This window comes from Canis lupus, chromosome 14 (genome assembly GCF_048164855.1).
Source record: "Canis lupus baileyi chromosome 14, mCanLup2.hap1, whole genome shotgun sequence".
Taxonomy (NCBI): Eukaryota; Metazoa; Chordata; class Mammalia; order Carnivora; family Canidae; genus Canis; species Canis lupus.
This window is the reverse complement of record NC_132851.1, coordinates 44,538,209-44,552,064: the sequence shown is the minus strand read 5'-3', so window position 1 is coordinate 44,552,064 and position 13,856 is coordinate 44,538,209. Positions and strand designations below refer to the sequence as shown.

The following is a 13,856-nucleotide window of genomic DNA, read 5'->3' as shown; positions in this document are numbered from 1 at the left end:
CGATCCTGGAGACCCGGGATCGAATCCCACGTCGGGCTCCCGGTGCATGGAGCCTGCTTCTCCCTCTGCCTGTGTCTCTGCCTCTCTCTCTCTCTCTGTGTGTGACTATCATAAATAAATAAAAATTTATAAAAAAAAATGGTACTAGAAAGTTGTGTTTCCATTTAGAAACAAACAAACAAAAAAACAACGTTGAATCTTTATCTCATGTGATAAATAATAATTCCAGGACCTAAATGTCAAAGACAGAACTTTTACATCTTAGATGAAATGTACAGGGATATGTTTATGATATTCGCATAGCTTTATAATCTTTATTATAATTTTTACTGGGTAACATATTTAATAAAATATTTATATGTAGAAAATGTGAGTAGTTTCTATGACTCAATAAGAAAATACAACCTAAAAGGAAACTGAGTACATGAAATGAATAGATGCTTCATGAAAGAGAAAACTAAAGGTCTTAATAAATACATGAAACTGTTAAATTTCACTACTCTATAGGAGATTCAGATGGTAGCAGTATCAGTAATCATTGATCATAATGGCTAAAATGAAATATTGTATTTATATCGAGTTGTAGAGAAACAAGAGACTTTATGTGTACAGAACTCTAGGATTTCAATTTGAAAATATGTTGAGCATGCATATACAGTATGTTCTGGTAATACCACTTGTAGATTTACTCTGGAGAAGTGGTGGGCCTACCGTGGTCCACGGGCCAAATCCTGTCAGTTATCTATTTTTATAAATAAAGACTTAATGGAATATAGCCACAGTGACTCATTTATGTATTGTTGATATTTGACAAATAATAATAATAATAATAACAACAACAAAGTTATAACATCAAAGTTGGGTGGTTGTGATATCATTTGCATGTAAAGCCTACAGTGTTTACTGATTGGCCCTTTATGAAGAAAGTTTACCGACTTCTGGTTTAGAGTAATTCTTGGGCCTTTGTCCTAAAAGCATAATATAATAATGTTCTCAGCAGTATTTCTTGCAATAGTGACAGATTGGAAATAGGAAAAAAAATTAAGAACATAGAAAAAGGAGGAATATTATGAAATACTCTTAAATGATAATGCTATGTAGCAATGAAAATGAATCAAAGTACTAGATATATTGCCATTAATGAATTTCAATCATGTAACTTAAAGAATCAATGTCAGGAAAGTATACATGCTCTCTGATGCCATTTACATGAATGTTGAAAATGTGATATAGAAACACACATATTTATGAAGTGAATATTTAAGCACATGTTTGGGAATGATAAACACCAAATCCGAGATAAATATTTTCTCAGAGAGTAGGGGAATATGATTGAGGAGGAATCAGTGTGAGAGAAGACTTCAGTGATATTTGTGTTGGCATTTCTGCTGGTAATGGCTTCGAGATGTAATGATATTCTTTATACTCTTGTATACATCTGAAGACAAACTAAGGTAATACACAAATGAAAGCTATGGTGCCTTTTGTGAAGATTTACAAGCTTGTCAGGAGAGAGAGGAACGACCATCAATTGCAGCATGGGATCTTGTAGGAATAGGAAGCTCTGTGAGTAATAAAGATACATAAACAGCTGACTGTTTTTTCTGGGTGTTCCAGGGACTGGGAGTATGATTGTGAGCAATTTCTGATTCAGGCAGGTAGGAAACTTGCTTTCGGTGAGAAATGGAAAGAAGCGGGGATTGTTAAAATTGCCTACAACATAACATGAGTGCCTGATTGGAGTGGGATGGGGGAGAAAAAGGGACAGATCACTCTGGATAGGTTGACACTTGGGACACCGTGAAGGCTCAGAAACACACAGTGTTGCTGAAACCACTTCTTAAAGAAGAATTCATCTGAAACCTGCTGTTTATAAACCTTGCATATCTCCTATGTAATCTGCAGGAAATGATTGCCCTAGTGACAGCTTCTGAAACAGATAAAACCTATCATAATTTTACAGAAATGGAAAATTTGAATTTAGGTTTTATAAGAAGTTGTAAAATGCATTCAATTTTCCTGGACAAATAAATGTCCTATGTATTCACATTAGGCTTAGATTTGAGGAAGCCATAGCTGAAAAGAAACACTTGAATAAAAACTTAAATAGTGAAGACTCATCTCTTAATCTAGATGTTTAAAAAAAAACTATATCTATATGGAATTAAACATTTTTAAAAAGGACTAAACCACTGAGAGTGGGTTTCAATTCAATCATGAAATTTTCTTCTAAAGATCAGGGAGACGCAGCCCAAAGCCATTGCTCATTTCCGGTTGATATGTCATGACCTATTGCTGGTACTTATTCTTTTCATCCATTCAGTTTTCGAGAAATCACTGGGAATCATTTACTTGATTGAAATGTGTACAAATAATTTTATATTTTCATAAGCATATGGCCTTTTTAATGTGTCCTTTTTTATATGCATAATTTTAGTTAAATGAAATTCCCAGTTGCTAAGGTGCTTATTTCAAATGTGAGGACTGTGGCTTTAGGCTCAAAGGACAGTTGCTGAATTACCATTCTCAGGTGTGTAATTGAATATTTTGGTTATCTATTGTGTGTTTGCACAAACACACATTGACAAAAATGTTAATATCTAATATGTTGTCAGTATTAATCACAATTATGAATTGTTCCTGTAGTCTGAATTCTATACATTCTCTTCTAAGGAAGACAGAGTGAGAGGAGGAAGGCAGGGAGCAGGGAAATGAGAAAGAGAGGGTGAGAAAGTGAAGCTACCTTAAAGTGTTGGACAGTAATAAAATAGGAATCGATTGCTAGCTCATCTGTACGAATATTCAAGAGTACATTTTAACCTGTGTTTATTTGAAAAATATTTGTATTTTAAGTATTACAATAACTTGTCAAAGTATTTTTATTACAACTAATTTTATAAAATAAGCTTTATTGAAATTGTCATCGCCTGTTCTTGCTAGCAACATAGTATCTCACCATTTTTTTAGAAAAAAGAAATATGATATTTTATAGTTCCTTTGGCATCAGCAGATGATGACTCATACAGATTTGACAGTTGTTTCTTTTTTTCCTTCTTTTTTATTGCTGGGGGGTGGGGGAATGGGTTACTGAGAAGGCTGCCTGCTTACGCTTTTTTGAGATAAACTACTTAGAACACCATCTGAAACCCTGCTCCAAGCATGCTCCTCTCCCACACTTGTAAGTCATAGGATGCAGTAAAGCAGCTTAAGACCTTGTTTAATTAAAAGAGGCCAGAATAAAATATATTTATTTTTTCTTTTCTGAATATGTAGCCAGTTGTGTAAACACACGTGGTTATCTCATTGTAAGTGGCAACGTTTATTGGTAAAGAAATCATCTTTCAGAATCTGCTTCTCTCAGCATAGTAGTCTCTTTTTGTTAAACTATATTATTATTTTAGTTGGAATTTTATAGTGACCTTGTATCTGAAAACATTTATTATTTTCCAAAGAATTCTATTTTATATTTCAGGAATATACAATTGATGTTTTTTTTCGGCAAAAATGGAAAGATGAACGGTTAAAATTTAAAGGTCCTATGAACATTCTTCGACTTAACAATTTAATGGCTAGCAAAATCTGGACCCCTGATACCTTCTTTCACAATGGGAAAAAATCAGTGGCTCATAATATGACAATGCCAAACAAGCTTCTTCGAATCCAGGATGATGGGACTCTGCTGTACACAATGAGGTATGTTTTTAGGCTTGAGATGTTGCATTTAAATATTGAGAAACCCATGTATTAAACAACCAGCCAACCTAGTTGTCAAGTAGTAGAACAATAAACATTTTTATAGCAGATTATTGAGGTAACCACAGTGTGCTTTGTAAATCCCTGGATATTAAAATAAGATAAAATAGGAGTGTGAGAGTGACTCAGTCGGTCAGGCATCTGACTCTTGATTTCTGCTCAGGTCATGATCTTAGGGCTGTGAGTGAGATCCAGCCCCATGTTGGGCTTTGTGCTGGGCATGGAGCCTGCCTAAGATTCTCTCTCTAGCCGCCTCCACCCTCCCCACCTCGCACACATTCACATGCGTTTTCTCTCTAAAAAAACTAAGTAAGTTAGTGTTTATGAGATTGATTCTCATCTTAAGTGTTAAAAACTAAGCATTGCCTTAACTATTAAGAACTGATGATTATTGCCTATTTTCTTTTTTTACATTACATTTTAATTAAGTACAGCTTGAACATCATGATTTAAAATGTCCTTTATACCATCACATACTTTTATTTTTAATATTTAATCAGATATGCCATCAAAATTCCAAGTGATTTTTAAGCAAGCTATTACTTAATATTTGATCCTTCTAATAAAGTCAATCTAAAGGAAAAAAAACTCACTTTATTTTAAAAGGTAGTTTTTATTTAATAAGGCTTATGTACTATAAGCATATATATTAGATTGAACAATACAAATTGCCATTTTGTAAGTGAAATAGTATCATGTAGCATAAATTTCATTTGATTCAACCATTAAAAATTTATCTAAATAGGGGTAACTAGGTAGTTCAGTTGGTTATGGGTCTGACTTTGGCCCAGGTCAAGATCGCAGGGTCCTGGGATCGAGCCCCACATCAGGCTCCCAGCTCAGCAGTGAGTCTGCTTGTCTCCCTCTCCATCTGTCCCTCCCCCTGCTCATGCTCTGTCTCTCTCTCAAATAAATAAATAAACAGAATCTTAAAAAAATTAAAGAAATATACAATCGGTGACTGTATGTTTATATATATATTTATGTAGTATAGCAACTATTCCATTTTAACTCTTCTCATGAATTAATCTTTTAAAATAAGTTACTTATATAAGAAAGAAAACAATCACAAATCTAATAGAGTGATTAAATCTAAAATTTAAATGTTCAATAAAGGCTTTAAAGCATGAGTAACTTTATCAACATTAAATATAGATTAGACATGTATTCTGGACATGTGGCGTGTTATTATTTCATATGAAATGTTAGGTAGTGGGTTTCAGTTGTGTAAATTATTTAACAAGGGGCAAAAATACAATCCTGATCTTTAAAGAAAAAACTCTTAAGGACTCATTACTAAATGACCATTGCCTAAAATGGAAGTGCTAGCTCTCTCTGAATCTTAAAATACAGATGCAGTGTCTCTGTTGGTTTTACACTCTGAACATTCCTGTGGATTATGACAATGATTGGAAATTTTGGCTTTAAACAAAATGTTGGCAGAGAACACACAGAGTTTTGGAAAATATTTCATGGAGTTCTACTTAAATACTCTCTTAGAAGTACATAAGTTATAATTAAATTGTTGGCCACATTTGTTTTGTTCATCATAAGAGTCTTCTAGAAGTTCAGTTTAATACCTTTTCTATCCATTTTACTTGTGTATGAAATGGAGTAATTGATGACTGTCTTTATAACAAGTTTGCTGTGATTACTCTTTAATGTGATCATGTAGATACAGAAAAAAAATTATTGGACAATACATAACTCGTGCCCATATTTTAGGCAATAGTCTAGTTTGAACAAGATATCTCTAAGAGCCACATCTATATATTATCTATATCTACTTGTATATTTAAATCCATGTACCTGTATATAGCATGTGATACTCCTTCATAGTTTACATATTTTTGGAGGGAGTCCTGTGAGCTAGTATTGAATTCTTATATCAGTTTTGCTGTATGATTGCTGATGACGTGAGGGAGGAAAATAACATTCTTTTCGTAATAGAGATTTTTTCTTTTCTTTCTCTAGGATTTCAAATGTTAATAGTGAATGTTAATGTGAAAATAGCCCTTCAAAAATGCGTATATAACTTCTTTACTACTTAACAAACCACAGAGTTCCAAATGGTTAAGTATATGTGTAAATAAATATTGCTACTTGAGTTCATATTTTGCATATGCTAATGTCTTCCGAAGGATCACCTAAACCTGAAAGAGAACATTTAAATGTGCATTAGCCTAATACAATGCTATAATGAAGATCGTACCTCATCCTGGATGCTGTTGAGAACAGCAAGGAGTCTTGACTTGTCAATTTACTTAAACAAAGAGTGAAATTTTTGCTTTTAGGCTTACGGTTCAAGCTGAATGTCCAATGCATTTGGAGGATTTTCCTATGGATGCTCATTCATGTCCTCTGAAATTTGGCAGCTGTAAGTATGGGGATGAAGATACGTATTCTGGGTCTGTCAAATCAAGGGTAGGCAGCAGCATTGCTTCCCTGTACAGTTGCTTCTCATACTGTGGAATGCTTAATATTTGCCCAAAAAGACATAGAAGTAAAAGACTTGCTGGTTTTACTCAAGGAACTAATTGGCTAGCCCAGTTGTACTCTCAAATATCATTGTATTTTAATCACAGTGTTTAAAATCTCACTTGCTTTACTGCTAGTAAAGAACATCGTGTGTTTCTATACATGGATAAAGGTAGTCCAAGAGCTCCTAATGAAGGTCAAGACCGTGTCATTTACCTTCTTTTCCAAGCACTAGCTCCTTAAAAATGCAAAATACATTTTTTTTTTGTAACTAAGAATGAACTGTAAAGGATAGATTCTATTGTTTATTAAGGTAGTAATCAGCCTGTTGCAAGTGGCAGGCACAGAAGCCAGATCTGTGCTATTATTATCTTCCTATTTTCCAACTAATGGAAAGGATTTTTAAAAATTTCCTAAAATAAACTTGAAGGAGATGATGTAACGGGATTGCTATGTTTAGGCACCTTGTGCTTACATAAAATATTTTAGAAAAGGCTCTGTGCATTTGGCCATTCTCTAGGTCACTGAGGTTATATCTTGTATGTCAAGCAGAAACATTCATTCTCCTGGAATAATTGAAAAGAGGGAAGGTCAAATCATCTCCCTAGGCCCACATTTAGGGCAAGTTCACGATAAATCCACAGACACAGTTCTAAAGCAGCTTCTCTCTTGTGTTAGCATGTCCCATCACCTGACCTTTTCAGAAACCTTGCTCTTTCTGGTATCCCCATCTTTATCCATGCAGGGCACCTTTTGACTTTTCATTCACTTGAACAAAAATGCAGTTCCCTTACCTGGTTAAAAATATGTATGATTGAATAGATGCCTTCACCCCACAGACTATCAAGTGAAAGAAAAGAGAAGAGAATGATGGCTAAGATGAATGCAAACTCCTCTAATTATTTTGATGACCATAGTTTCATGGAATGAGAAGTTCAATCTTGTTTGTTCTGTTCATTCTTACAAAAGGTGTCAGCTCTCAATTTTCTTTGCGAATCTCTTCTTTGTTTAACTACAAAGCCTTCTTTTATTGTCATGGAAACCATCACTTCAATACTGGCATTTTTTCCAAAATTATTTAAGATAGTCAATCATGTTATACAACGTAAACATGATGCGGAAAAAAACTACAGCAGATGCAGCAGAGAAAAACTCATTTGCATTACATAAATGGCATTAAAGAGAAAATTGAAAAGCCTTGCTAACCAAAGGAAAGGATTTATTCGAAATGCGGTATTGGTATAAGAAGGAAAGGAATTTTTCAGTGGACAAGTTATTGCCATTAAGGCACCAAATATAAATGATGTGATGTCTCAATTCTGAATATTAAATAAATATGCCTGAAAATAGTTTAAATAAAATTTTAAAATCCCTTGTCGTGTAGCCACAAAGTAGTGAAATACATGCATGACTTTCTGTATCTAGAAGCAATATAGACAACACACAGAGTTTATTGTTAGGAATTCTTTTAGTAATTGCTTTTTGTTTCATTTTCTTCATGTTTATTTTCTGACACATTGACTAAACAATTTGTTTTGTATATTCTTTTACTTATCCTTGCCAAGAGTAGGTGGTTGATAACTAAGTGTTAAAAAAAATGGACTTTAGGGGGCACCTGAGTGGCACAGAAGGTTAAACATCTGATTCTTGATTTGGCTCAGGTCATGTTCTCAGGGTTTTGAGATTGAGCCCTGCCTCAGGTTCTGCGCTCAGAGCTTGGAGCCTGCCTGAGAATCCCTCTCTCCCCCTCTGCCCCACCTCCCCGTTCACACCCATTCTCTCTCTCTCTCTTTCTCTCTGTCTCTCAAAAAAAAAAAAAAAAAAAAAAAAAAGGAGAGGTGTGCATTAAGCATGGTGTAATAGATTAATTAACAAGCTAATCCAAACTTTATAATGTTAGCACAACAGATTTTGACAGAAGCAACCATGGCTTTTTCTTCTAGTCATTTATTTCTCTCTTGCTTAAACGCTCCCTATAATGATAGAATTTCTGGAAATTTATCTTTGTTCTTAAAGGAGCATCTTTTTGTATGTTTATAATTTTGAATTCATGTTTATTTTGCTTTATTTCTGTTGCCTCACATCTTTATATAGCCTCTTGCTGTTTAACATGACTTAAAAGTTCCTAAATGGGAGTCTGGCTGTATTCTGTGCATTAGTCAAAAAAAATTATAAATCATCTTCGGGGATAAAATTAATAATTAGAAATGATTTGGGGATTTTTTTTTCTGGTTGGCAAATATTAAGAATCAGTCAGTATGCATTTGATGTTCAATGCAGATTAGGACTTGAAAATGGATTATGTAACAGAATTAAGTGGAATTATTTAATGAAAATCTAACTTAGGGATGGAATTTATAGTGAGATTTGTACAACATACTATCTTTCTCTGCTTTTATACTTTACTGAAAAACACTGCAGTGGTCTCCTGGCTTATATGTGTGTTGGTGGACTGGGAGTGCCTCTAAGCTGCATTATACGACTTTCTGCTCTATCTTCTCTCACCAGACTCAAAATCTAAAAAACATATTCCTGTCTAACTAATGAAATGCTATAATTGCTTTTTCATAGGAGACACTGGGAGTATCAGTCATCTTCTTTAACATATTCTTGGGCTATTATGCAGATTTCCATGAAAGTAAATAACAAAAGTAAATAACATAATTAAAATAGTATGGGTTTATTGATTAATCTAGCAGGAATGAACCGAGAACTTTTTCTGGGTGACAGGCTCTGTACTAGGTGCAAGGAGTGTAGACATGAACAAATCCCTACTCCTCAGTATCTCACTAGTTTCTTGGAAATGTCACTGCATTTGTGGGATTCCATTTTCTCTTATTTATGTTTAAAAGTAAACATCAAAATTCAGAAGTGGAATCATTATACTTAAAAGGTTCATAATTTATTAATATTCACAACTACTGATGTGCATTTATAGGGAGAAAAAAACAAGCCACTTAATGATCTGCAAATGGATTGCTAGTTATCCACATTACTAATGTTGCTTATTTAATCCTAGCAGCAGAATCATCAATGATCAACTAATTGGAATTAATACAAATTTAGACTTTGGAGTAACTAGAATTCATCCATATGCAAATATAGGAATATATCTGCTATTAAAAAATATATGTACACACATATAAGGATACGCACATACACATAATTTTGTTTTTAGAGTCCTATTTCAAAAATTGTTCTACAGAATATAATTTAATTATGGATATAGGTGAATATGTGTACGATGAAAACAGTATTTCACTGATACAACATTGAGTAGCAACATGCAGAACCCTGACAACATTGTAGTATGTCATTAAAAGACCACACAACAAGTAAGACACAAACTCATAAACATTCACTTTATTGTGACTGATGCTTAAATGTGAATTGGTCTGTGATCGTAGACCTTGGCTCAAGGTATGGAGCAGGGCCATCCCAGAACAATGTTATCAACCTGGAAAACTTGTAGATGGCAGGTAAATGAACTTTTCCAGAGTCCCAGAGATCTAAGGGCAGAGATCTTGCTGGAAACAGCTAGTCCTTTGTCTCTTTCAATTGAGAATGTAGCTGTGATGCTGAATTTGCTCAAGAACCAAGAGTACCTAGTACTTACAAACATTCCCATGAGCAAAAGTACATAGAAGTTCTTCAAAAAGTCAGTAGTATAGCAAGAATTGACTGTTAATTCAACTGTGGAGAGACTTCTGCATGGAGAGGTCAGCTGTCTCCCACTGGGACACATGGGCATGAAGGAGGTGCCAGGGCCAGAGAATGGCTAAGACAAGATATGCTTCCTGCCCTCCAGTGCTAGAATCATCTAAATTCTGCTAAGTTGTTCATCTTTGACCAAACAAATCAGAAGGTTATATCTGTTTGAGTGTTGTCTCCTGACAATCCATAGCTGGGGTGCTGTGAAAGTATAGTCCAGCGAGGCCTGTGTGCATTAATTTCAAAATGAACATGTTTTAAGGACTATTTATATCTTGATGAAACCATAGCACTATTTTTACATGTTACTCGGTGAAGGCTTTGAAGAAAAACCTACAGAACTAAATACAAAGATGGTACTTAAAATAAATACAATGCATTTTGTCAGTATTCTCATATGATAATGTAACTTTTATGTCCAGAGAGTGGTATCATTTTGAATTATAAATACTTCATGAGTGATTGCTATTCCCAAGTAAACCATTTAAATGGGCTTTAGCCATTTATAACCTGGATCAAGGTAAGGTTATTCCAGTGTCTTCATCTATGACTTTGGGACTATGGAGGATATTTTAACCATCACAGGGTGCAGTGGTTTTTGCAGGCTCTGAGGAGGAATTTGCTGTTCATTTCTCAAAGTGGTTACAATGAAAATACTCTATGATCATGATTTTTCTCTCTTGGTCTGCTTCACACTGTAAATATTGAAAATTGTAAATTTCAAAGATTTTTTTTTACTTTACAAAATATGATCTGTATATATCAATTTTTATAATAGTGATTCTATGTAATATATAACCTTTGATGTTGTACTTTATTGGTAGTTCTTACTAAGTGCTTAATTTTTTTTTCTAATTTCCTACAGATGCATATACAACCTCAGAGGTCACTTATATTTGGACTTACAATGCATCTGATTCAGTACAAGTTGCTCCTGATGGCTCTAGGTTAAATCAGTATGATCTGCTGGGCCAATCAATTGGGAAGGAAACAATTAAATCCAGTACAGGTTAGTAAAATGACAAAAAAAATAGTTTCTAAGAAAATTGATGGGTCAGAGTCACTGAAATATATTAGTTTACTTAAAAAGTTTTGGTCTTGGAGCCCAAGAACTAGTAGCATAGATTGTAGGAGCTTTTTAGATATTTACAGTCTCAGACCTGACCCTTCATGAAATCCAGATCTGCATTTTAACAAGATTCCAAGGAGATGTGCATAAAGTTTGAGAAATGCTGGTCTAAAATAAAAATTCAAAAAGTGCATGTCTTTTTAGACAAGCCAATTTTACCTTCAACCAATATCACAATTTTCCTAGTTTTTGAAATCTTTTCCTTCTATTCTGGATAACTTGTGACTATTCAACTCTTGATTTATGGATCATTACTACTGGCCTGTGTGGGAAAGCTGATGCCCTTTCTAAGGGCCACACTCATCTAAGAAAAAGCAGCCGTGTTGAACTGATGACTTTACCTCCGGCAGATATAACCCCAGAGAGCAGAAGGGAGGGTAGTTCTCAGGATTAGATGGAAATGACAGCAGCGGATGAGAGTAGACATACAACACTGAGAGATTCAGAATTGGTGACAGGGTCAACAGTGGAAAATTTGGGCCCAAAGACTGGATCCGTCTTAGAGATGCAGCCAGACATGGAAGCTTTAAAAAGCCAGAGAGTTAGAACAATCAAAGCAGAGGCTTAAAGTTGGTTCCAGTGGGGATGTGAGACCTGAGCAAGTAAGATAATTTATGGCCAGAGAGCCTTTGTGAATCCTGTATCTCCTCGGTCAGGGAGCATGACCTGGAGAGAAAAACAGATGTCGTACCTTGGACATGTAGTGCAAGTTTCTCGGTAATATTAAAAGTCTCTTTTAAATATTCTTGCTATGTTAAAGAGGCATTTAAAGGTTTATATTTTTCATGTTGTATATGTGATAAATTCTTTTTTTTTTTTTTTTAAAAATCAGGGACTGTTCTTTCTCAACTCTGTTCTATTTCCAAAATGTTCAAACTATTGAGTATTACAGTTCCTTAAGCTTCTTAAATTTTTTCTTCTAGGTGAATATACCGTAATGACAGCTCATTTCCACTTGAAAAGAAAAATTGGGTATTTTGTGATTCAGACATATCTGCCTTGCATCATGACTGTCATTCTCTCCCAAGTGTCATTCTGGCTTAACAGAGAATCTGTGCCTGCAAGAACTGTGTTCGGTGAGTGAATAGCTACACACGTCCTTGTGCAGCGCATTATGTTTTGTAGCATACTTTCAAAAGCATTCTCTCTCTTGATAACTCACACCAATGATGTGTGGTGTGTGGGACAGGGCAGACTGTCTCCACCTTGTAGATGAGGAAGCTGAGCCTCAGGGAGACAAAATATGGAGTCAGGGTCACACTGTTAATAAGACATGTAGACACCACTCAGATCTTCTCAAAATGCATTTGGTCTTCTTTGTGTTTCACTCTTCTTTTCATTTTGCTTTTCGTTACTTGCCTTCATGTCAGGATAAGGAGAATATTCTTAGAGGCTTTGATTTGGAGCATAACAGTGCTATATTTCTAGGCCTTCTATGTTTATTTTTGCTTTGTTTTGCTTTTAGAGGGACAAAGATGATCTTTGTATTTCCGGTTAGAGAGAGAACGAGAAGAGGGGGAAAAGATCCCTCACTGACCACCACTAGTGTGTTTGATAAAAAAAGCTAATTCTCTTGATTTAAACCATGCAGGGGGCAGGGGTCTGCTTCTCCCTCTGTGCCTTCCCTCATTCATGCTCTCTCTCACTCACTCTCTCAGTTTCTCTCTCTCTCTCTCAAATAGATAAATAAAATATTCAAAAAAAAATAAAACAAACCATGCAGGAGAATGACTGCTTTTTGGGTGAATGAACTAGGCTGAAATATTTTGTGCAAAGTAGACTGCCTTTTTGTGTGTGGCCACCTCATTCATTTAGGAAAGTTTTATTGAGAATCCACTCAGTTGGATATTGCACCAGGCTCTAGGGCTCAGATACATATAAAATACAGTCCTTACTTTCAAGCGATTCAGTATAGTGGAGGGCAACAGAAAAGGCAGAAAGATAATAGCAACACAGATTAGTGCATTGTAAAAGAGGTACATACAAGCTGTTACAAGGTAACGAGAACTTTTTAAGTAGCTTAAATCTTTAACGTTTGAGCTAAATCTTTTTATTTTTTTATTTTTTAAAAGATTTTATTTATTTATTCGTCAGAGACACACAGAGAGGCCAGGGACACAGGCAGAGGGAGAAGCAGGGTCCATGCAGGGAGCCTGATGCAGGACTCAATCCCAGGACCCCAGGGTCACACCCTGAGCCAAAGGCAGATGCTCAACCACTGAGCCCCCCAGGTGCCCAGTCTCTTTCTTTTAAGTTAAGTTTTTTACCTTAATTCCAGTATGATTAACATAACAGCATTATATTAATTCAGGTGTATAATATAATATAGTGATTTAACAATTCTGTATACATCATTACTCAGTGCTCATCATGGTCATGATAAGTGTACTCTTAATTCCCTTCACCTATTTCACCCAACCCCCTATCTAACTCCCCCCTGATATGCTTTATTTTAAATGAGTGCCCTCAGTTCTAGTTATTGGGCTGAGGCTTGAAGGATGAGTGGGAGTTTCTCAGACAGATGAGACGAAGCAAAAATCCTAGCTTAAAAGGTTCCGATTGTGCAGTAACATCAAGGGATGAAAGCACATAGTGTGCTCAGTGACAGTGAGCTGTTTCACTGTCATTGCAGATACATTAGACAGAATTATAGTTTGAAGCCTAGATGAGAAGAGCCTTGTAAGCCATGCTAATGCAGTGTACCTTTATCTTATAGGCTATAGCAACCCATTTTGGTATTCTGAAGGTATAAATATGTAAAACTTTTAGAACAGTGCCTGACATT

The 13,856-nt window shown here is 35.1% G+C and overlaps 1 protein-coding gene across 22 annotated transcripts in view; it reads left to right on the top strand.

Moving 5' to 3' along the window:
* GABRA2 (gamma-aminobutyric acid type A receptor subunit alpha2) overlaps positions 1–13,856 on the top strand; it is a 163,626-nt gene that overhangs the window by 68,211 nt on the left and 81,559 nt on the right. For all 22 annotated transcript variants that reach the window (XR_012007073.1, XR_012007072.1, XR_012007071.1 and 19 more), the window contains 4 exons: positions 3,473–3,693; positions 6,048–6,130; positions 10,808–10,951; positions 11,995–12,147. Coding sequence is in view for 15 of the 22 variants with exons in the window: in XM_072774929.1 (XP_072631030.1) it covers positions 3,473–3,693; positions 6,048–6,130; positions 10,808–10,951; positions 11,995–12,147 (601 nt within the window). In the remaining 7 variants the exon portion in view is untranslated. The remainder of the gene's footprint in view (positions 1–3,472; positions 3,694–6,047; positions 6,131–10,807; positions 10,952–11,994; positions 12,148–13,856) is intronic.